General features: G+C 42.2%; 1 protein-coding gene across 1 annotated transcript; it reads right to left on the minus strand.

The window, feature by feature from the left end:
• Positions 1-4,150: 4,150 nt before the first annotated feature.
• Positions 4,151-13,262, minus strand: HNRNPU (heterogeneous nuclear ribonucleoprotein U). The gene is made up of 14 exons (XM_070401064.1): positions 12,438-13,262; positions 11,534-11,645; positions 11,359-11,432; positions 9,269-9,408; positions 8,631-8,730; positions 8,124-8,236; positions 7,560-7,823; positions 7,146-7,265; positions 6,598-6,726; positions 6,342-6,510; positions 5,836-6,075; positions 5,358-5,545; positions 4,987-5,058; positions 4,151-4,516 (listed from the first exon to the last, which is right to left on the minus strand). The coding sequence occupies exons 1-14, from the start codon at positions 13,066-13,068 to the stop codon at positions 4,463-4,465; spliced, it is 2,406 nt and encodes an 801-aa protein (XP_070257165.1). The 5' UTR covers positions 13,069-13,262; the 3' UTR covers positions 4,151-4,462.
• Between the last annotated feature and the right edge of the window lie 425 nt (positions 13,263-13,687).

Consider the following 13,687-nt stretch of genomic DNA (forward strand, 5'->3'; position numbering starts at 1 on the left):
CTGTTAAAAGGAACAGCAGGAAAGAACATGCCACAAATAGCTGTGTGTATCAGCTGGATGCTATGTCAGCCTCTCTAGCCTATAATCCCTGCATTCCTCCAGTTTGCAGGCACTCGAGCTGGACACTCAGGAGTAACTGCTGTGCCACAGCCACAATAAGGAGCGGAATCTTCTTGCATTTCTCCATTTGTCTCGAATGTCATTACCTCATTGCTTGACTAGAGTATAGTTACTCATACCACAGATCCAGCTTTGTCAAAAGTAAAACCCCTGTTCCTTGTCAAGTTGCAAGTTAACGGTGACTCCTGGCATGAAAAGGGAGGAAAACAATAATATTCCTAAGTAATAACTAGGTAATTACAGATTAAACACATGGTCAAGTTCCTTGTCCAACCTAACCAAGCAGTGATTACGGGTGTTCTGGCCTATCAGTTACCTGCACCATTCGTTCCCCTAATACTGGATCTGCAATCACCTAAAATCACCGATCTACACAATGCTGAAAAAACTGAATTTGGCTTTCCACATGGACAGCACTTTCCAACTTAATCACACAAGGTATTTACATTCTTTGAGTAAACTATAGGTTAACATTTCTCCCCTATCTCCAATCTACTAACCCTTATAGTTCCTTGGGCAAATTAAACATATTCAACCACCTATACTTGTAGTCAATTGGATAGGAGGTGAGAGTATATCTTTCGTGTAAGTGCATAGTAATCTTTGTTAGCCATTCCCACCTACCTAAAGGTTTTCATGTACCTGTGGTAACAGTATTAACCTAAAAAAAAAATCTCAAATGCTAAACTGGCTAACCCTACCATCTGCATGTTTCAGTGTGGAAATGGAGTAATGACTGGGCCAGTAAGAAAATTCAATTTTAAAAATTACCCAAAGGAAAAGGCTCTTCTCCATATCAAAAGGGTATTCAGTTTTATTTTTAGATTAAATGTAGCAATTAATGATTTGAAGAGACTCTGGTTTACATAATTAATGCAAATTGCTGTTTAGAGCCAAGGCATTGACGGATTCTTACTCAAAGCACTAACAGCCCCTTAAAACTTAATGGATCGCCAGGCCATAACGTACTCTTAACTATTTACTAAAATGTTAAAACTTAAACCCAGTTTTCCTCAAAGCCCCAGAAATAATGAGTCAGACTCAAAGCATTTCAAGAATTTTAGGGATAAAATGGCTTGAGAATATCGTGTTCATCTTCCCAGAATATTTCAGGACTATTCTGGAGGGTTGGACAGTAGAGAAGTTCCATCCATTTTTTTCAGAGACATTCTATAGTTATGTGAAGGAAATTATGGAAATTTATGTTGTTTTTAAGATGTGCATGAGAAACTAACTTTAAAGGATGGAAATGGATCTGGTTTGGCTTTTTACAAACATCAAATGTACTCCTGTAAACTGACCATCAGACCTTTATCTGAGATGTCACTACCTAAAAACTGCTAAAATATTTCATCTTTTTCATTTGTGCAATGGGACCTATTATAAAAATGATCCTAGGATTAAAAGCTAATTTACATTTAATTCCCACAACTGAGTCAAATATTAAATACAGAATAGACTGTTCATGAATGTAAGCTCCCAGATAGGTGAAAAACATACTATTACCTCTCCTGGAAAACTTTTAAGTACTTTTTCTAAGAAAAATGTCTTTAAAAGATGCTTTAAATACCTTGTTGCTAGTGCTTAGGATCTCTAGTTTCATAGTTCTCATTTTCAGACAGGATGTACCGTAGGCAAATGAGAACTTATTGTTTTGTGGGTTTATTATGGCTTCTTACTGCCAGAAGCTGGTCTCAGCCTCCTAGGTCAGAGTCAGAGCCTCCATCAAAGGCTAGATCCTGTGACAAGATGTAACCTACCAGCAACAGAGAACTAAGGCATGTCAGTTCACATTACTTCTTTTCTATCGTGCAATTTTTTCTCGATTAACCTCTTTATGTTGTTAATGGTTTTAATACTACGGTAGTTGATCAATCCGATCCAACTCTTGACTCAGCATCTGCGTAACTTACTAGTGAAAAGCACCCCAATAGCGATCTCACAGGTGAGTGTTCCCTAGGTATAGTTGGGACATTTGTTCAGTACTGTACCTCTTGTTTTTGTTTTGCTTGCCAGGAGAGGTAGGTAAGGGGAGGAGTGAATAAGCCAAGTTTCTCACTCACAGATCTTACTCTGCTAAACTTGGCATTTTCCTCCCTTTTGCTTGCTATTTAGTGCTCTCCCTGTTCTGAATTTTTTATGTACTTTCTAAGATTATTTCTTTTAATATAACCATAGACATTACTATTAATTCTGATCTTGAGACTCCTTAAGTCTATCAAATAGTGTCTGTCATTTGGCCATTATTCTTCCACTGCAATTATTAGAATATGGAATTCTTAGTAAGCAATATTTAACTATAAGGTATATTTAAGATTTTTTAAAGGCACCTAGATATTTAGAGTATCTAAACATTGATTAGCAACAAAGTTTGAATTTTGCCCCCTTGGTTTAAATTAAGTCTATGCAATCCTAGTAATAATATGTACTGCAAAGTAGCTCATGCTAGTGACTGCCAGCAGCACGCTAATTGCTGAAAGGACAAAAGCCCTTGAGACGCTACCTTGTGCTTGTTCTGTTAAGTATTCTTATGGTGATTGTAACATTAGCCCTGTTCCACAAATTTATCAACTGAAGCTACCTACACCAACATCTACAACTCAACTCCAGCTCAGCTTGTAGAAAAAAAAAAAATCCTAGTAGTTAAGTTAAAAATCTGATTTGAAGCAGCTAAAACAAATCTAAGCAATCAAATATAGACAAACCTAAACTTACCAGAAGCAACCTAAAATACCAACAAAACACTAGACTGAAGCTTTAGTTCTACAGTTTGACTCCTGATTCCTCACTTCACATTAGTGAGGGTCCTTTAGAAGATTAAGTGTTCTGTGCAAACCCAATAAAATTACAGTTAGGGGATCTACTGTTATCACATAGCTACAGTTAAGTTAGCAGTGTTGTGTAGTAGTGAAATCAATGACTGGCTTGCATGATGGCTTCTAAAAGCATCTGTTCCCAGAGTTTCATGTATTACATATGTATATAAAATATCAGTTGAGGACAGCCATTAGCATTTTGTAAGATGATAAACTGAGTGTTAACTTCTCCCAGCCATTACCTTTTCCCCTCATTTAATGTTAAGTCATCTATGGGGGAGGGGAAGGGAAGAATTCAACTTTACTTCACAATTCAGATCAATTGTCAATATACATTTAAGTTTTTAAAACCTAAATGTTCCAAGTACAGAGTAAAGAATAAGCTGTCCAGAGAGCACACACTTAGGTTTTCTCCTCTTGGGAGTTTTAAAAAGGGATTTTGAACCTTGATGGCGAGAATCCCAAAACGAGAGTAAAATGAATTCTTTTTATTGCAAACAAACGTCTAAATTAATTTCTCCACCCACTTTCTTTAGAAAGAAAAAAGAAATCAGCAGGCTAAGGAGATACCCATTCAAGAACTGACATGATTAAAAATTAAGATATAAATGGGTGACTCACAATTGCATTAGCTTACAAAGATGGTGGAGTTAACTACTACAAGCACACTAGTTATACAGTATTTTGTGGGAGAAGGGCATACAGACATAGCTAACTTCATATAGATCCCATTAGACAACTGGATTTACAACAAGTTTTTTTAATAAGAAATGGGCAAAGCCAGCTTTCTTTTCAGAATCAAAATGCAGAACAAATGGAAAATTATGGTATTTAACCTTCACAAGTTTGAGCCTCCACAAATAATACAACCAAGTTTTACATTTTTAACAGCCCTTCTACATACACTCCATCTTCTCTATCTTGGTTCCAAGTTGTATCTTCATTCAATTATGCCAATTCCAATGTTACTTAAAAAGAAAAAGCCTTCCCAGTTATTGCCAGAAACTACTGTTTAGCAAACCCCCTCCACTATTCAGCAAACTACAGAGAGGATGGAGTGTAATATGAGCAGTACAGAGTCTTATGCAATTCATGAGGACCACTTGGCCCTTCCATGAATCTGGTTGCTAACATTTCTATTATATTGTGACAATGACTCCCGACTGTTATCTCTGAGAAATGGGGGGAGTAAATTCTTAATAAAAGACACCAGGTACAAAGCAACATTTTACTTTTGTTGTGATAAAAAAAAAGTCACATTTTACAGATAAAATGTAGAACCCTGAAATACTGACACATTCTCTTATCGTGCACAATGCTGAGGTTCTCTTACGATTCACTTTAAAACTGCAATTAAAAATGTACAAAAAAGAAAAGAAAAAAAATCAACCCACAAAGCTTCTAAAAAAGGAACCCGCAGGCACTTCCTCTTGTGGAATGTTTAAAAAGTTAGCCTACTAAAGAAAACAGTCGACTTCTTGTGAAGGTTTTGGAGAAATATGTATCAGTTCGTTTTATTTGGGTATTCAATAATATCCTTGGTGATAATGCTGACTCCATGGCTTCTGACCCCAGAATTGCTGTAAGAGAAAATTTTTTTTTAAAGAAAAAACATCAATAAGCCACTCAAACTGCTTTTAGGAAATGACAATGAATCTAATTCAGAGTAATTGCTGGAAACAAATTTATACCTGTCATACCTCTGATTTCTATCAAACCACATTCAGTTAGTATTAATATCCCATTATCATCATCAATAAACACATTACAAAAGGAAACACATCAGGACTTGGTTAGTTTATACAATTAAAGCTAGTAGTAAAAAAGAACCATATACATTAAATACTACTAATTAAAAAAATATTAAGTTACATCAAACATCAACCTATTTTACCTTCAAAAGATAAGATTATGGCTACGACTGCAACAAAATTCACTCCTTGCCCTGTAACACTTACAAACACTTCAATCCCTGGATAAGATCTTTTTGAAGAATGATTCTTATGAAAAAATACAACTTAATGTACTAAGCACATAAGAGATTACTTACACCCTGCTGCCACTGGTTGTAGCCCTGAGATTGATTTTTATAGCCTCGATTGTTTCCTCGTCCTCTGAAGTTCTAAAATGGAAGAAAAAGAAAAATCTTTAAGAACTCAGAGCACAACCACTTCTTAGGTTTGTACATGGGAAGCATGAGGGAGCACAGCATAGAAATGGGATAGTTGCTAATTAGCGTACCTGAAAATCAAATTTAATTAAGTGGACTCATCTTACTGCCGTGACTAATTTTCCTTATGTCAATGCATTTACACTGTGTTCCCACAACTCTTACAGAGGCTATGCAACACAAGCTTACTCTTTTTAGACTAATTTATACAGACAATTAGGGATCAGGGCATCAGGATCATAAATCATTACCTGGTTGTAGTTCCCTCTGTTGGGCATTCCACCTCTGTTGTAGTTCCCTCCTCTGTTTGAATAGCCACCTCGGCTGCTAAAAACAGGGCCACGTGGGTATGGATAGCCAATTCCACCACTTCCGCCTCCGCCACCACCTCTCTGTGGCATGTTGCCCCTCCTGTTATATCCACCACGATTCCCAGGAGCTAAAAAACAAGAGGTATTTTAGATTAGTGTGTTGCGCCTCCTTTACACATATGACTTAGGGTTCTTCTGGGGAAAAATAAATGTTTAAAGGTGAAGGTAATGTTTAACCGCTGACATAACCTAGGTGTGTATCCTACCAAATCACATCAAAACTTTAAACTAGAGGAGCTATGATCAATGAGGATCAAATTTCCTGTGTTAAATTCAGCTAAATAACATGTAGACCCAAATTAGAAGATTTTCACTTGTTTCAATTTCCAATCACATAGACTACTGAATGTTCACTTGCCTCCTCCTCTGAAATTTCCACCACGCATATTGAATCCGCCACGTCCTCTGTGGCCACCACCTCTGTTAAACTGGTTCTTGCCACTCTTATTTTTATTGCTCTTCTGTTTCTTTTCGGGGTGAAGAGCCTTTTTGCTCTCTTCCTTATATTGCTTCAAAAGTTTTTGGGCCTCCTCCTTCTGAAGTTCCACATAGGTTATCTCATCAAAGCACTCAGCTACCTCTGGCAGTGTAAAGTTTCCTACAAGGAATAAAGTCAGATTAACACACATTCACAATCCCACAATCCTTAAAGCTCCAATTCTTGAATGGCTTAAAGTTCTTCAACACACACTACAGTAACTTCCTGGTTTACTAACACGTTTTCCTAAAAGTGGAAATAAGCCAAACATACTCATTTACAAAGAGTTAATGTAACTCCAGGAACAGTATTTCTAGAAGAAACTAAGTTTACAGACATAAATCACAGAAAGAGATTTACTGTGACAAGAGAATAAAATTCCATGCCTTTCATTTTGAGAACTGCATGTTCTGGTAGGTCTTTGCCCTCTACTTCTGCTTTCTTCTGTGTTCTCTGCTTATAGTCTTCATCCTTTGGGCAAACGACAACAGCTTTCCGCTGGAAGCCCGCGAACAGGCACATTTTTCTCCTCTGGGCAGCAGCAGACACATTTGTCTTAAAAACAAACAAAAAGTTGTTTATTAATTCTACACAAACCCAATTTTCAGTTACTTTTCTCAACTTCAAAGCTACAGAGCTTACCTGGTCCAGAATAAAATTTCGTTTCTTACGAGCAGCAATCTCAATAAACTTTCCAAGACACTGTGGAGCTCTCTGCAACAGTGTGTTCAGTTTTCCCGTATCTGCCATTTGCTTCTTAAAGCCTGCTACCTGTTTGTAAAAGTGAGAAGTTTCCTTTGAGCTTGTGAATCTTAAGCTAAGCATCAGCTTAAATCTTTCCTACATACGGAAAACAGGCAACAGTTTAAAAATTTAAATAATTACCTTTTCCCACTATTGCTATAATAAAAAGGGTCACTAGCATGTACTAACACCCCATGTTATTCATCTTTGTAGCTGTTGGATGGTAAGAACTTAAAATTCCTTAGAAAAGACAATGAAGCCTAGAATTTGGAAAGCAGTTTACCTTACAGATAAAGAGCCCACATTTAAATAACCAATTTCACTTTCCCCAAACTCCCCTCTCAAATACTATCACAAATGGATAAGGACAGTAGGCAGAAGGATTACTCAGAATACCTTCGGGTCTTTTTAAAATGCTGAGATCATGCACTAAACATTCTACTTACCATCATTTTATCCATTATGGTATTCGTTCCAAGAATGTTGTATTTACCAGGATTTTCTGCTGCATGTTTAGTAACCCAGGTAGTTTTCCCAGCTCCTGGCAAGCCGATCATCATAACCACCTACAATGGAAAGAAATGTTATTTCACTGTCTAATCATCAGAAGCCACCTAATAAATTTAAAATATATTTTAATGCACAAAACCCACTTTAAATAGCTGAATTTTCATAGCACTATAACAAAGTAATTTGTGGAAAATTTAACACTCCACATAAAGAAGAGAAGATAGCTACTTAGAGAAAAATTACAGGAATGGCATAAAGTAAATGAAAAACACCAATCACCTAACTCTTCTAAATGTCATTTTTGCCCAAACAAAAGCAGTGCTCAAATGCTTTCTAAAAAGGTCACTTACTTCACAATCTTTCTTCTCTTCAGGCCCCTTTGGACCTCTAACTCGGTCCTCCAGGGGGACATTCTGAATCAAAGTATAGTCTTCAGGTATGGGAAAATATGGCTTTTCCTTCTGACCAAAATTGAATTCAACAGCACAGTTGTGGCAGAGAACATGTGGGAAGAGTGGCCGATCAGCAAGAATTTCCTTACTGATTTTGAAGGCAACACCAAGGTCTTGTCCATTCTTTGCATAGGAGAGTTCTACTTCATCACTTTCAAAGTTCTGTTAATAGAGGGGGAGGGAGGGAGAGAGATTAAGTTTTAATCTGCTTCCTGTAAAACTTCTAAGAAACTTCAACTTTCAAATGAGTGACCGTTATCCTATGGAAATACTATTTAGGTTCAATCTATATCCAAAAGCAGAAACAATACTGCCTTAGAAGAAGGTAAGACTAGATTTTCAGGTCGACTTAAGTACTTTTATCAGTTAGTAGTGAATGTTGATATTAACACAGTTTAAAAAAAAAAAAATTCCCAGCATATAACTTGCTATTTACACACAAAAAAATTGGCTATGACTTACAGCAAAACATGTAATCACATCATTTTCATCAAACTTCTCTCCATAATCTTCAGTCTCACAGTTGCATGTTTTTATTCCTTTTAGAGAATACCCATAAGAAAACTCTTCTTCTCCTAAAAATAATAATAAACTACCATGAAGCTGATTTTTTTCAAAACAGCTTAATGCCCATATATTTTAGTATTCGTGATGTAAGGTTTTAAAAAAATGAGCATATACTAAATATTCTTTCACATACACTGACTTTATACTAGATGTAGAGTTAAATGGGTTATATAACTAGTTTAAGAATTGCATAACGTGGGTAACATTCTATCTTAAATATTATTGGTCATAAAAGAACAAAAACTAAAATTTAGCCTATGCCTACTACATGCTAATGTTATCTAATTTAAAATATTAACAGAATTGGACAAAAACAAGCAAAATATTTGGAATGCCTTCTACTCTAACTACTAAAATCAGACCCTAAACACTGAGTACACAGGACTCAAATAGAAACTTTACCAAGTAGCATTCCACTGGTGGTTAGAGACCAGCCAATCCGAACTTCATGGATGTCAATATCTTTTGTATATAAATGCCTTACTGGGATCTTCTCTGTAACCTGAAAGTCAAATCATAAATGATTTAACTATCAGCCAAAAGATAAATAAACCCTTGAAACCTGGCTTATTTCATTCCATGGGATAACTCTGCTCTGGCTGCTAATACAAAGTCACCCACTCAAGAACTTAAAGAATTGATAAGGGCTTATAACTTGAAAAGATTTAAGTACTTGGTTGAATCACATTTAAAAGAACAGTTAATGTTTAAAAATTACATATTCTCAATATTCAACCTACAACAATTAAAGCACATATTTAACATTTTTTCTCTGGAACAAAATCAAGAGTCTAATTATTTTTAAACCCTTGGTGGGTCTTTTCAAGTGCCTGATTAAAAAGAGTGCATTTTAATAATAAAGGGGCTGGCTGTGTACCACAAATTCAGATCCAACATGTTCAACTATTACAAAAGGTTTCTATCCCTCTTCTAATTCATAGAAACTTTCCAAAAATAAAAAGTTCTACTGATACCCAATAGTGCCAGGTAAATGGAAACTCACAAAGGTTCTTAAAAAACAAAACACAAATTATATTTACCTTCATTTCAAAGCAGACTTTGCCTTTTGACACACCGTAAGAAGCCCTTCCTCCAGCCCAAAGAAAAGCAAAACTCTCCATAGTAAGGGAAGAAGCACTGAGGCGATCTCTTGATATTTTAAAATGCAGATCACAATTATCTGTAATTATATCAATACCATATTATTTCTTTTCACATCAAATGTAAACATATTTGCTATGTAGACAAAACTTGGTTATTAAATTTCTGCACGTGTGTCTAAATGCTACATAGGACACTTTTACATGCTGTTAAATTTTCAATTTTAAGCCCCACTCCCACCAAGTCACTTCCCAAATTATGTACTGAAGTGTAAACTACCTATAAAACTAAGAAACACCAAGGTCCAATGTGTATTTTAAGTATATAAAATAAGACAATGTGACATTAATACATACCTGCTCTGCTCTTTACCTTGATTTAGAGGCAAGCAGTAGAGGATAGCAGGAAATCAAAGTGAAGCATGCCAGAACCAGGTAGAATTTACCAGTGCCACAACAGAACTGACAGGCCATGACCAAGTATTGTATGAGCTGCTGATCCTGTACTTTCTATTTTTAAAACACCAGGGACTCTAGATCCTAAATTCTTTTCTAAAACTTGTGAAGGCAGCCTCAATCTACAAACACAAACCCAGTTGTCTAATGCTGTAACTATTATAGCGCTGTAGGTCTCCTTTCCTTGTGCTTGCCTGTTCAACACAATGGGGGTTACCCACTTCCGAGATTATCCAAATCCAGAACGTCTTTAACCTAGCTCGCTACCTATGGGTCAGTGGCTCATTAACATGCACTTCTGAGGGAGAGCTGAAGTTAGAAAGCTGTTTCCTTAAAAAGTTTTTATTGGTGAGAAAAAATTAAATCTACGTAGTTTGGAATTCCCCTTACATTAGCTTTGCTCTTAAAATTCCCGACCATCATTGATAGAATGAACCCAATATTGCACTTAACAAATTGATATTCCTAGGTGACCAGTTACAAGTCTGTCTACTTTATAGTAGTAGTATTACCTTCTTGAATTATTGCTTCATTTATCTTGCCAATACCTAATACTTTATATTTAAGAAACCGAATTTAGAAAACATCCACCTGACTACTTTTCCATGTAGTTTTCTTTTAAAAGACTCCACTATCTTAACTACTTGTAAAGGATACTCAACAAGAAATCAAGAGTTTTATATTAACACTCTGACATATCTGAATAAAAAAACAATCTGTATTCAAAAACACTAGAATCTAAGCTTCAACTCCCCAGGCTCTACAGGGCAGATTGACACCTTACCTCTTATTTTTCAAGCAATTATTTCTACCCTTTGTTCTATCACTGAAAGAACTGATAAGAACTGACCAAATACTAAATCAACAAATCTCTTCGTAAATAAAAATTACAACTCTAACAGCCATGGCCATTGAGAGGTTTGCAATACTAATACTTCCTCCTACTCAACTGCAACCCAACTGGGTAAAGGAGCAGTATTTACAGCGCTGCCATTGATACCATTCGCTGGTGAAGAGAGCTAGTGGCCCAGTGATAGGCCACTGCTGCTGCCCCAGGTCTTTGGAAGAAATCAACTTATGTTAAAGCAGCAGCTACTGAACTGGAATTGAGAACAAAAGAGCAGTTATTGAGAAAGTAATATTACAATCTTTTAGAATAGGGAATACACTTGTGTGCTAACGGGAAAAGCCATTAATAAATACGTAACTAATCCAAATAGCTCACGTAAGGTGAGTCCAAAAAAGATGAAATTACTTTATTGAGGAAGCCTTACAAGTTTCCATTAGTTAGCTAGTCAAAAGTTGGCATTAACTTTACATTCCTACAAAGAACTTTCAGGTAACATAAAAGTATTACCAAATTGCTTAGAGCCTGTGTAATTATCAATACAGCTGATGTTATACCAAATATTTAAGCTACCGGATAAATCATCTTCCTGCCTTTAAAAACCTGTTTCCATTTCCCCGTTAAATTTTCTGCACTTAAGCTCAATGTACTACTAAGTTTCCTAACATTTCAAACCGAAACCACATTTGAACATTGGGGGAGGAGGGGGCGCCGCAGCTTCACTTACAAGTGTCAAGACAAACCACCGTGTCATCGAAGTGCTCATCTTCCTCCTCCACGGGCGGCTGCGGGGACTTGGCTCTGAAAGACAACAGGGGCTCCGGTACAGCCTTTCCCCCAGGACACGCGCGGAGCGGGCGGCGGGCTGGCCCGGCCCTTCGGGGGGGGGGGGGGTCCTCTACCTGCTGTACTTGTTCTCCTCAATGTACTCAAAGTAGCCACGGCCGTGGTCTTCCCGCGGGCGCTTCACTCCTCGCTTTTTGTCTCCGCCTTTCTGCTCGCTTTTGCCGTCGCCTACAACACACAACACCCCGAATTCAGGAGGCCGAGCCCCAAGGCCACACACACAGCCCTTGGGTTTTGAGGCTCAAAACAGCCCGGCATTTCCTTGTTCCTGGTTGTAAGCGTCTTTAATCCACGAATCCAACGCGAATGCAACCACCATCCGCTCGAAACTGGCCTGGAGTGAGTGACGCAGTCGAGAGACATCACAGACCTCGGCAGGCCGTTCGAAGGTTCGAGAACCCTAACGAAAACCAGCGCCGCACAGGCCGAGCCCACGTGCACCCGACAGAGCGCTCCGGCCGGGGGAGGGGACGCGCCCGCCCCGCAGCCCCTCCCCCGCCCGGGCCCGCGCGCCCCGCGGCCGCATTGTACTCACTTTCCGCCCCGCGCGCCCCTCCCGCCGGAAGTGACGTCACACCGAGCCCCCACGCGCCGCGCACAATACCGCGGCCCAGCGCCGCCAAAGCGCGCCCAACCCGGGCCCTCGGGACGCTCCCCTCCCCCCGGGACATGTGCCCGCACCGCGCGCACGCAGCGCGGCGGCGCCACCGCCGGCCGACGGGGCACCCCCCCCGCCCCCGCGGCAGCTGCAGCTCCCCCGCCTCTCGAGCCACATAATGGAGGCGCTGCCACCCCCGTCGCACACACCGATCCCTAGGCCTCCCGGCTAATCCGGGATTCCCCGCGGCCCCCCCCGCCCCCGCCTCCCCCCCGCCCGCGCCGGCCTCCCGCCGCGCGACGTTACAACGCAACCCCCACCCGCCGCCCGCCCCGCGGCGACCGCCGCCCCCGCCCGCTCACCTCCCGACTGCTGCGGGCCCTGGCTGGCCCCGGGCGGCGCCACCGTGACCGCGAACAGCGAGGTGGGGCCGCTGCTCTTGCCCGCGGCCTCCTTGGCGGCCCCGCGCTGCTGCTGGGGCTGTTGCTGCGGCGTCGCCGGCGGTTGAGCCTGCTGCTCCCCGTGCCCGTTCTCGTCGCCCGCGCCTTCCTCCTCGTCGCCGAGCTCATCCTCCCCCTCCTGGAAGCCCTGGTCGTCGCCGTTCTCGTCCTCCGAGGCGGCCTCCTCCTCCTCCATCGGGCCCGCGTCGGCCGCCCCCGCGGCGCCGTTCTCCTCCCCGATCTCCATCTGTTCGCCATCCAGGGCGGCGATCCCCTCCTCCTCTTCCTCCTCCTCCTCCTCCTCGTCGCCGCCGGCCGCGGCCTCCTGTTCGAGGCCTGCTCCCGAGCGCCCGGCGGAGTCCCCGCCCAGGTCGAGGCTGCCGTTCCCGGGCTCCATGGCGGGGCGGCCGCCGGCCTCCTCGCTGTCCAGCGCGGCCTGGAGCCGCTCCATGAGGTCGGCCTTGAGGCCCTTGTCGGAGAGGCGCCGCTTCTTGAGCTCCTCCTTCAGCTCCGAGACCTTCAGCTTCTTTACATTCACAGGCGAGGAACTCATGGTGAGGGCCCCGTTCACGCTGGCGCTGCTCAGACTCGCTCCTCCTCGGCACTGGCGGCGGCTGCTCCTCGGCGCGGGTGGCGGCTGCGGCTGGACGTGGGTTCCTGCTGCAGAGCGGACCCGCCTGGTGTCGAACGGCGCCAATTCCTTTCACGGAGTTCGCGAGGGAGACGCCGAGACTCGCCTGGCGCGAGCGAGCACGCAACGTCCTCTCGCCGCGGCGCCGCGCACGTAATATAGCGGCCCCGCCCCCCCGCGCCGGGCGGGTCTGCGCGCAGGGCAGGCGCGCGCCCGACGCCCCGCCCCCCGCGCGCCCGACGCCCCGCCCCCGCGCCCGGCCCGGGTCCCGGCCCTGAGCGCGGCGGGCCCCATCGGTCCTGAGCAGAGGGAGGAAGCGCCAACCGCTTCTCGCCCAGGCCGACCCCCCGCGGCTCGCGTGGGCCCCGCTGCTTCTCTGGTGGCGACGCTCGGACCGTCTCTGCCCTTCCGGCCGGAGCCCGCTTTTGCCCGACCGCCTTCCGCCCGCAGCGTGTCAATTTCACGGCTCTCATCCTCCGCCTGCCATCTTAGATTCGCCCCGTCCAGCTATTGGTTTCAAATGCCTCATTAAAATGTGTTT

The sequence above is a fragment of the Myotis yumanensis genome, unplaced genomic scaffold (genome assembly GCF_028538775.1).
Source record: "Myotis yumanensis isolate MYYU_CA2020_CCGP unplaced genomic scaffold, mMyoYum1.0.hap1 SCAF_22, whole genome shotgun sequence".
Lineage (NCBI taxonomy): Eukaryota > Metazoa > Chordata > Mammalia > Chiroptera > Vespertilionidae > Myotis > Myotis yumanensis.

Bases quoted from the DNA above. Each gene is read 5' to 3' on its own strand.
- HNRNPU (XM_070401064.1), bottom strand. From the start codon at position 13,068: ATGAGTTCCTCGCCTGTGAATGTAAAGAAGCTGAAGGTCTCGGAGCTG. The intron at 7,824-8,123 runs GTAAGTCATAGC...CTCTATTAACAG, and splicing joins ATGTGATTACATGTTTTGCT to AACTTTGAAAGTGATGAAGT. The intron at 7,266-7,559 runs GTAAGTGACCTT...TTTCCATTGTAG, and splicing joins AAGAGAAGAAAGATTGTGAA to GTGGTTATGATGATCGGCTT.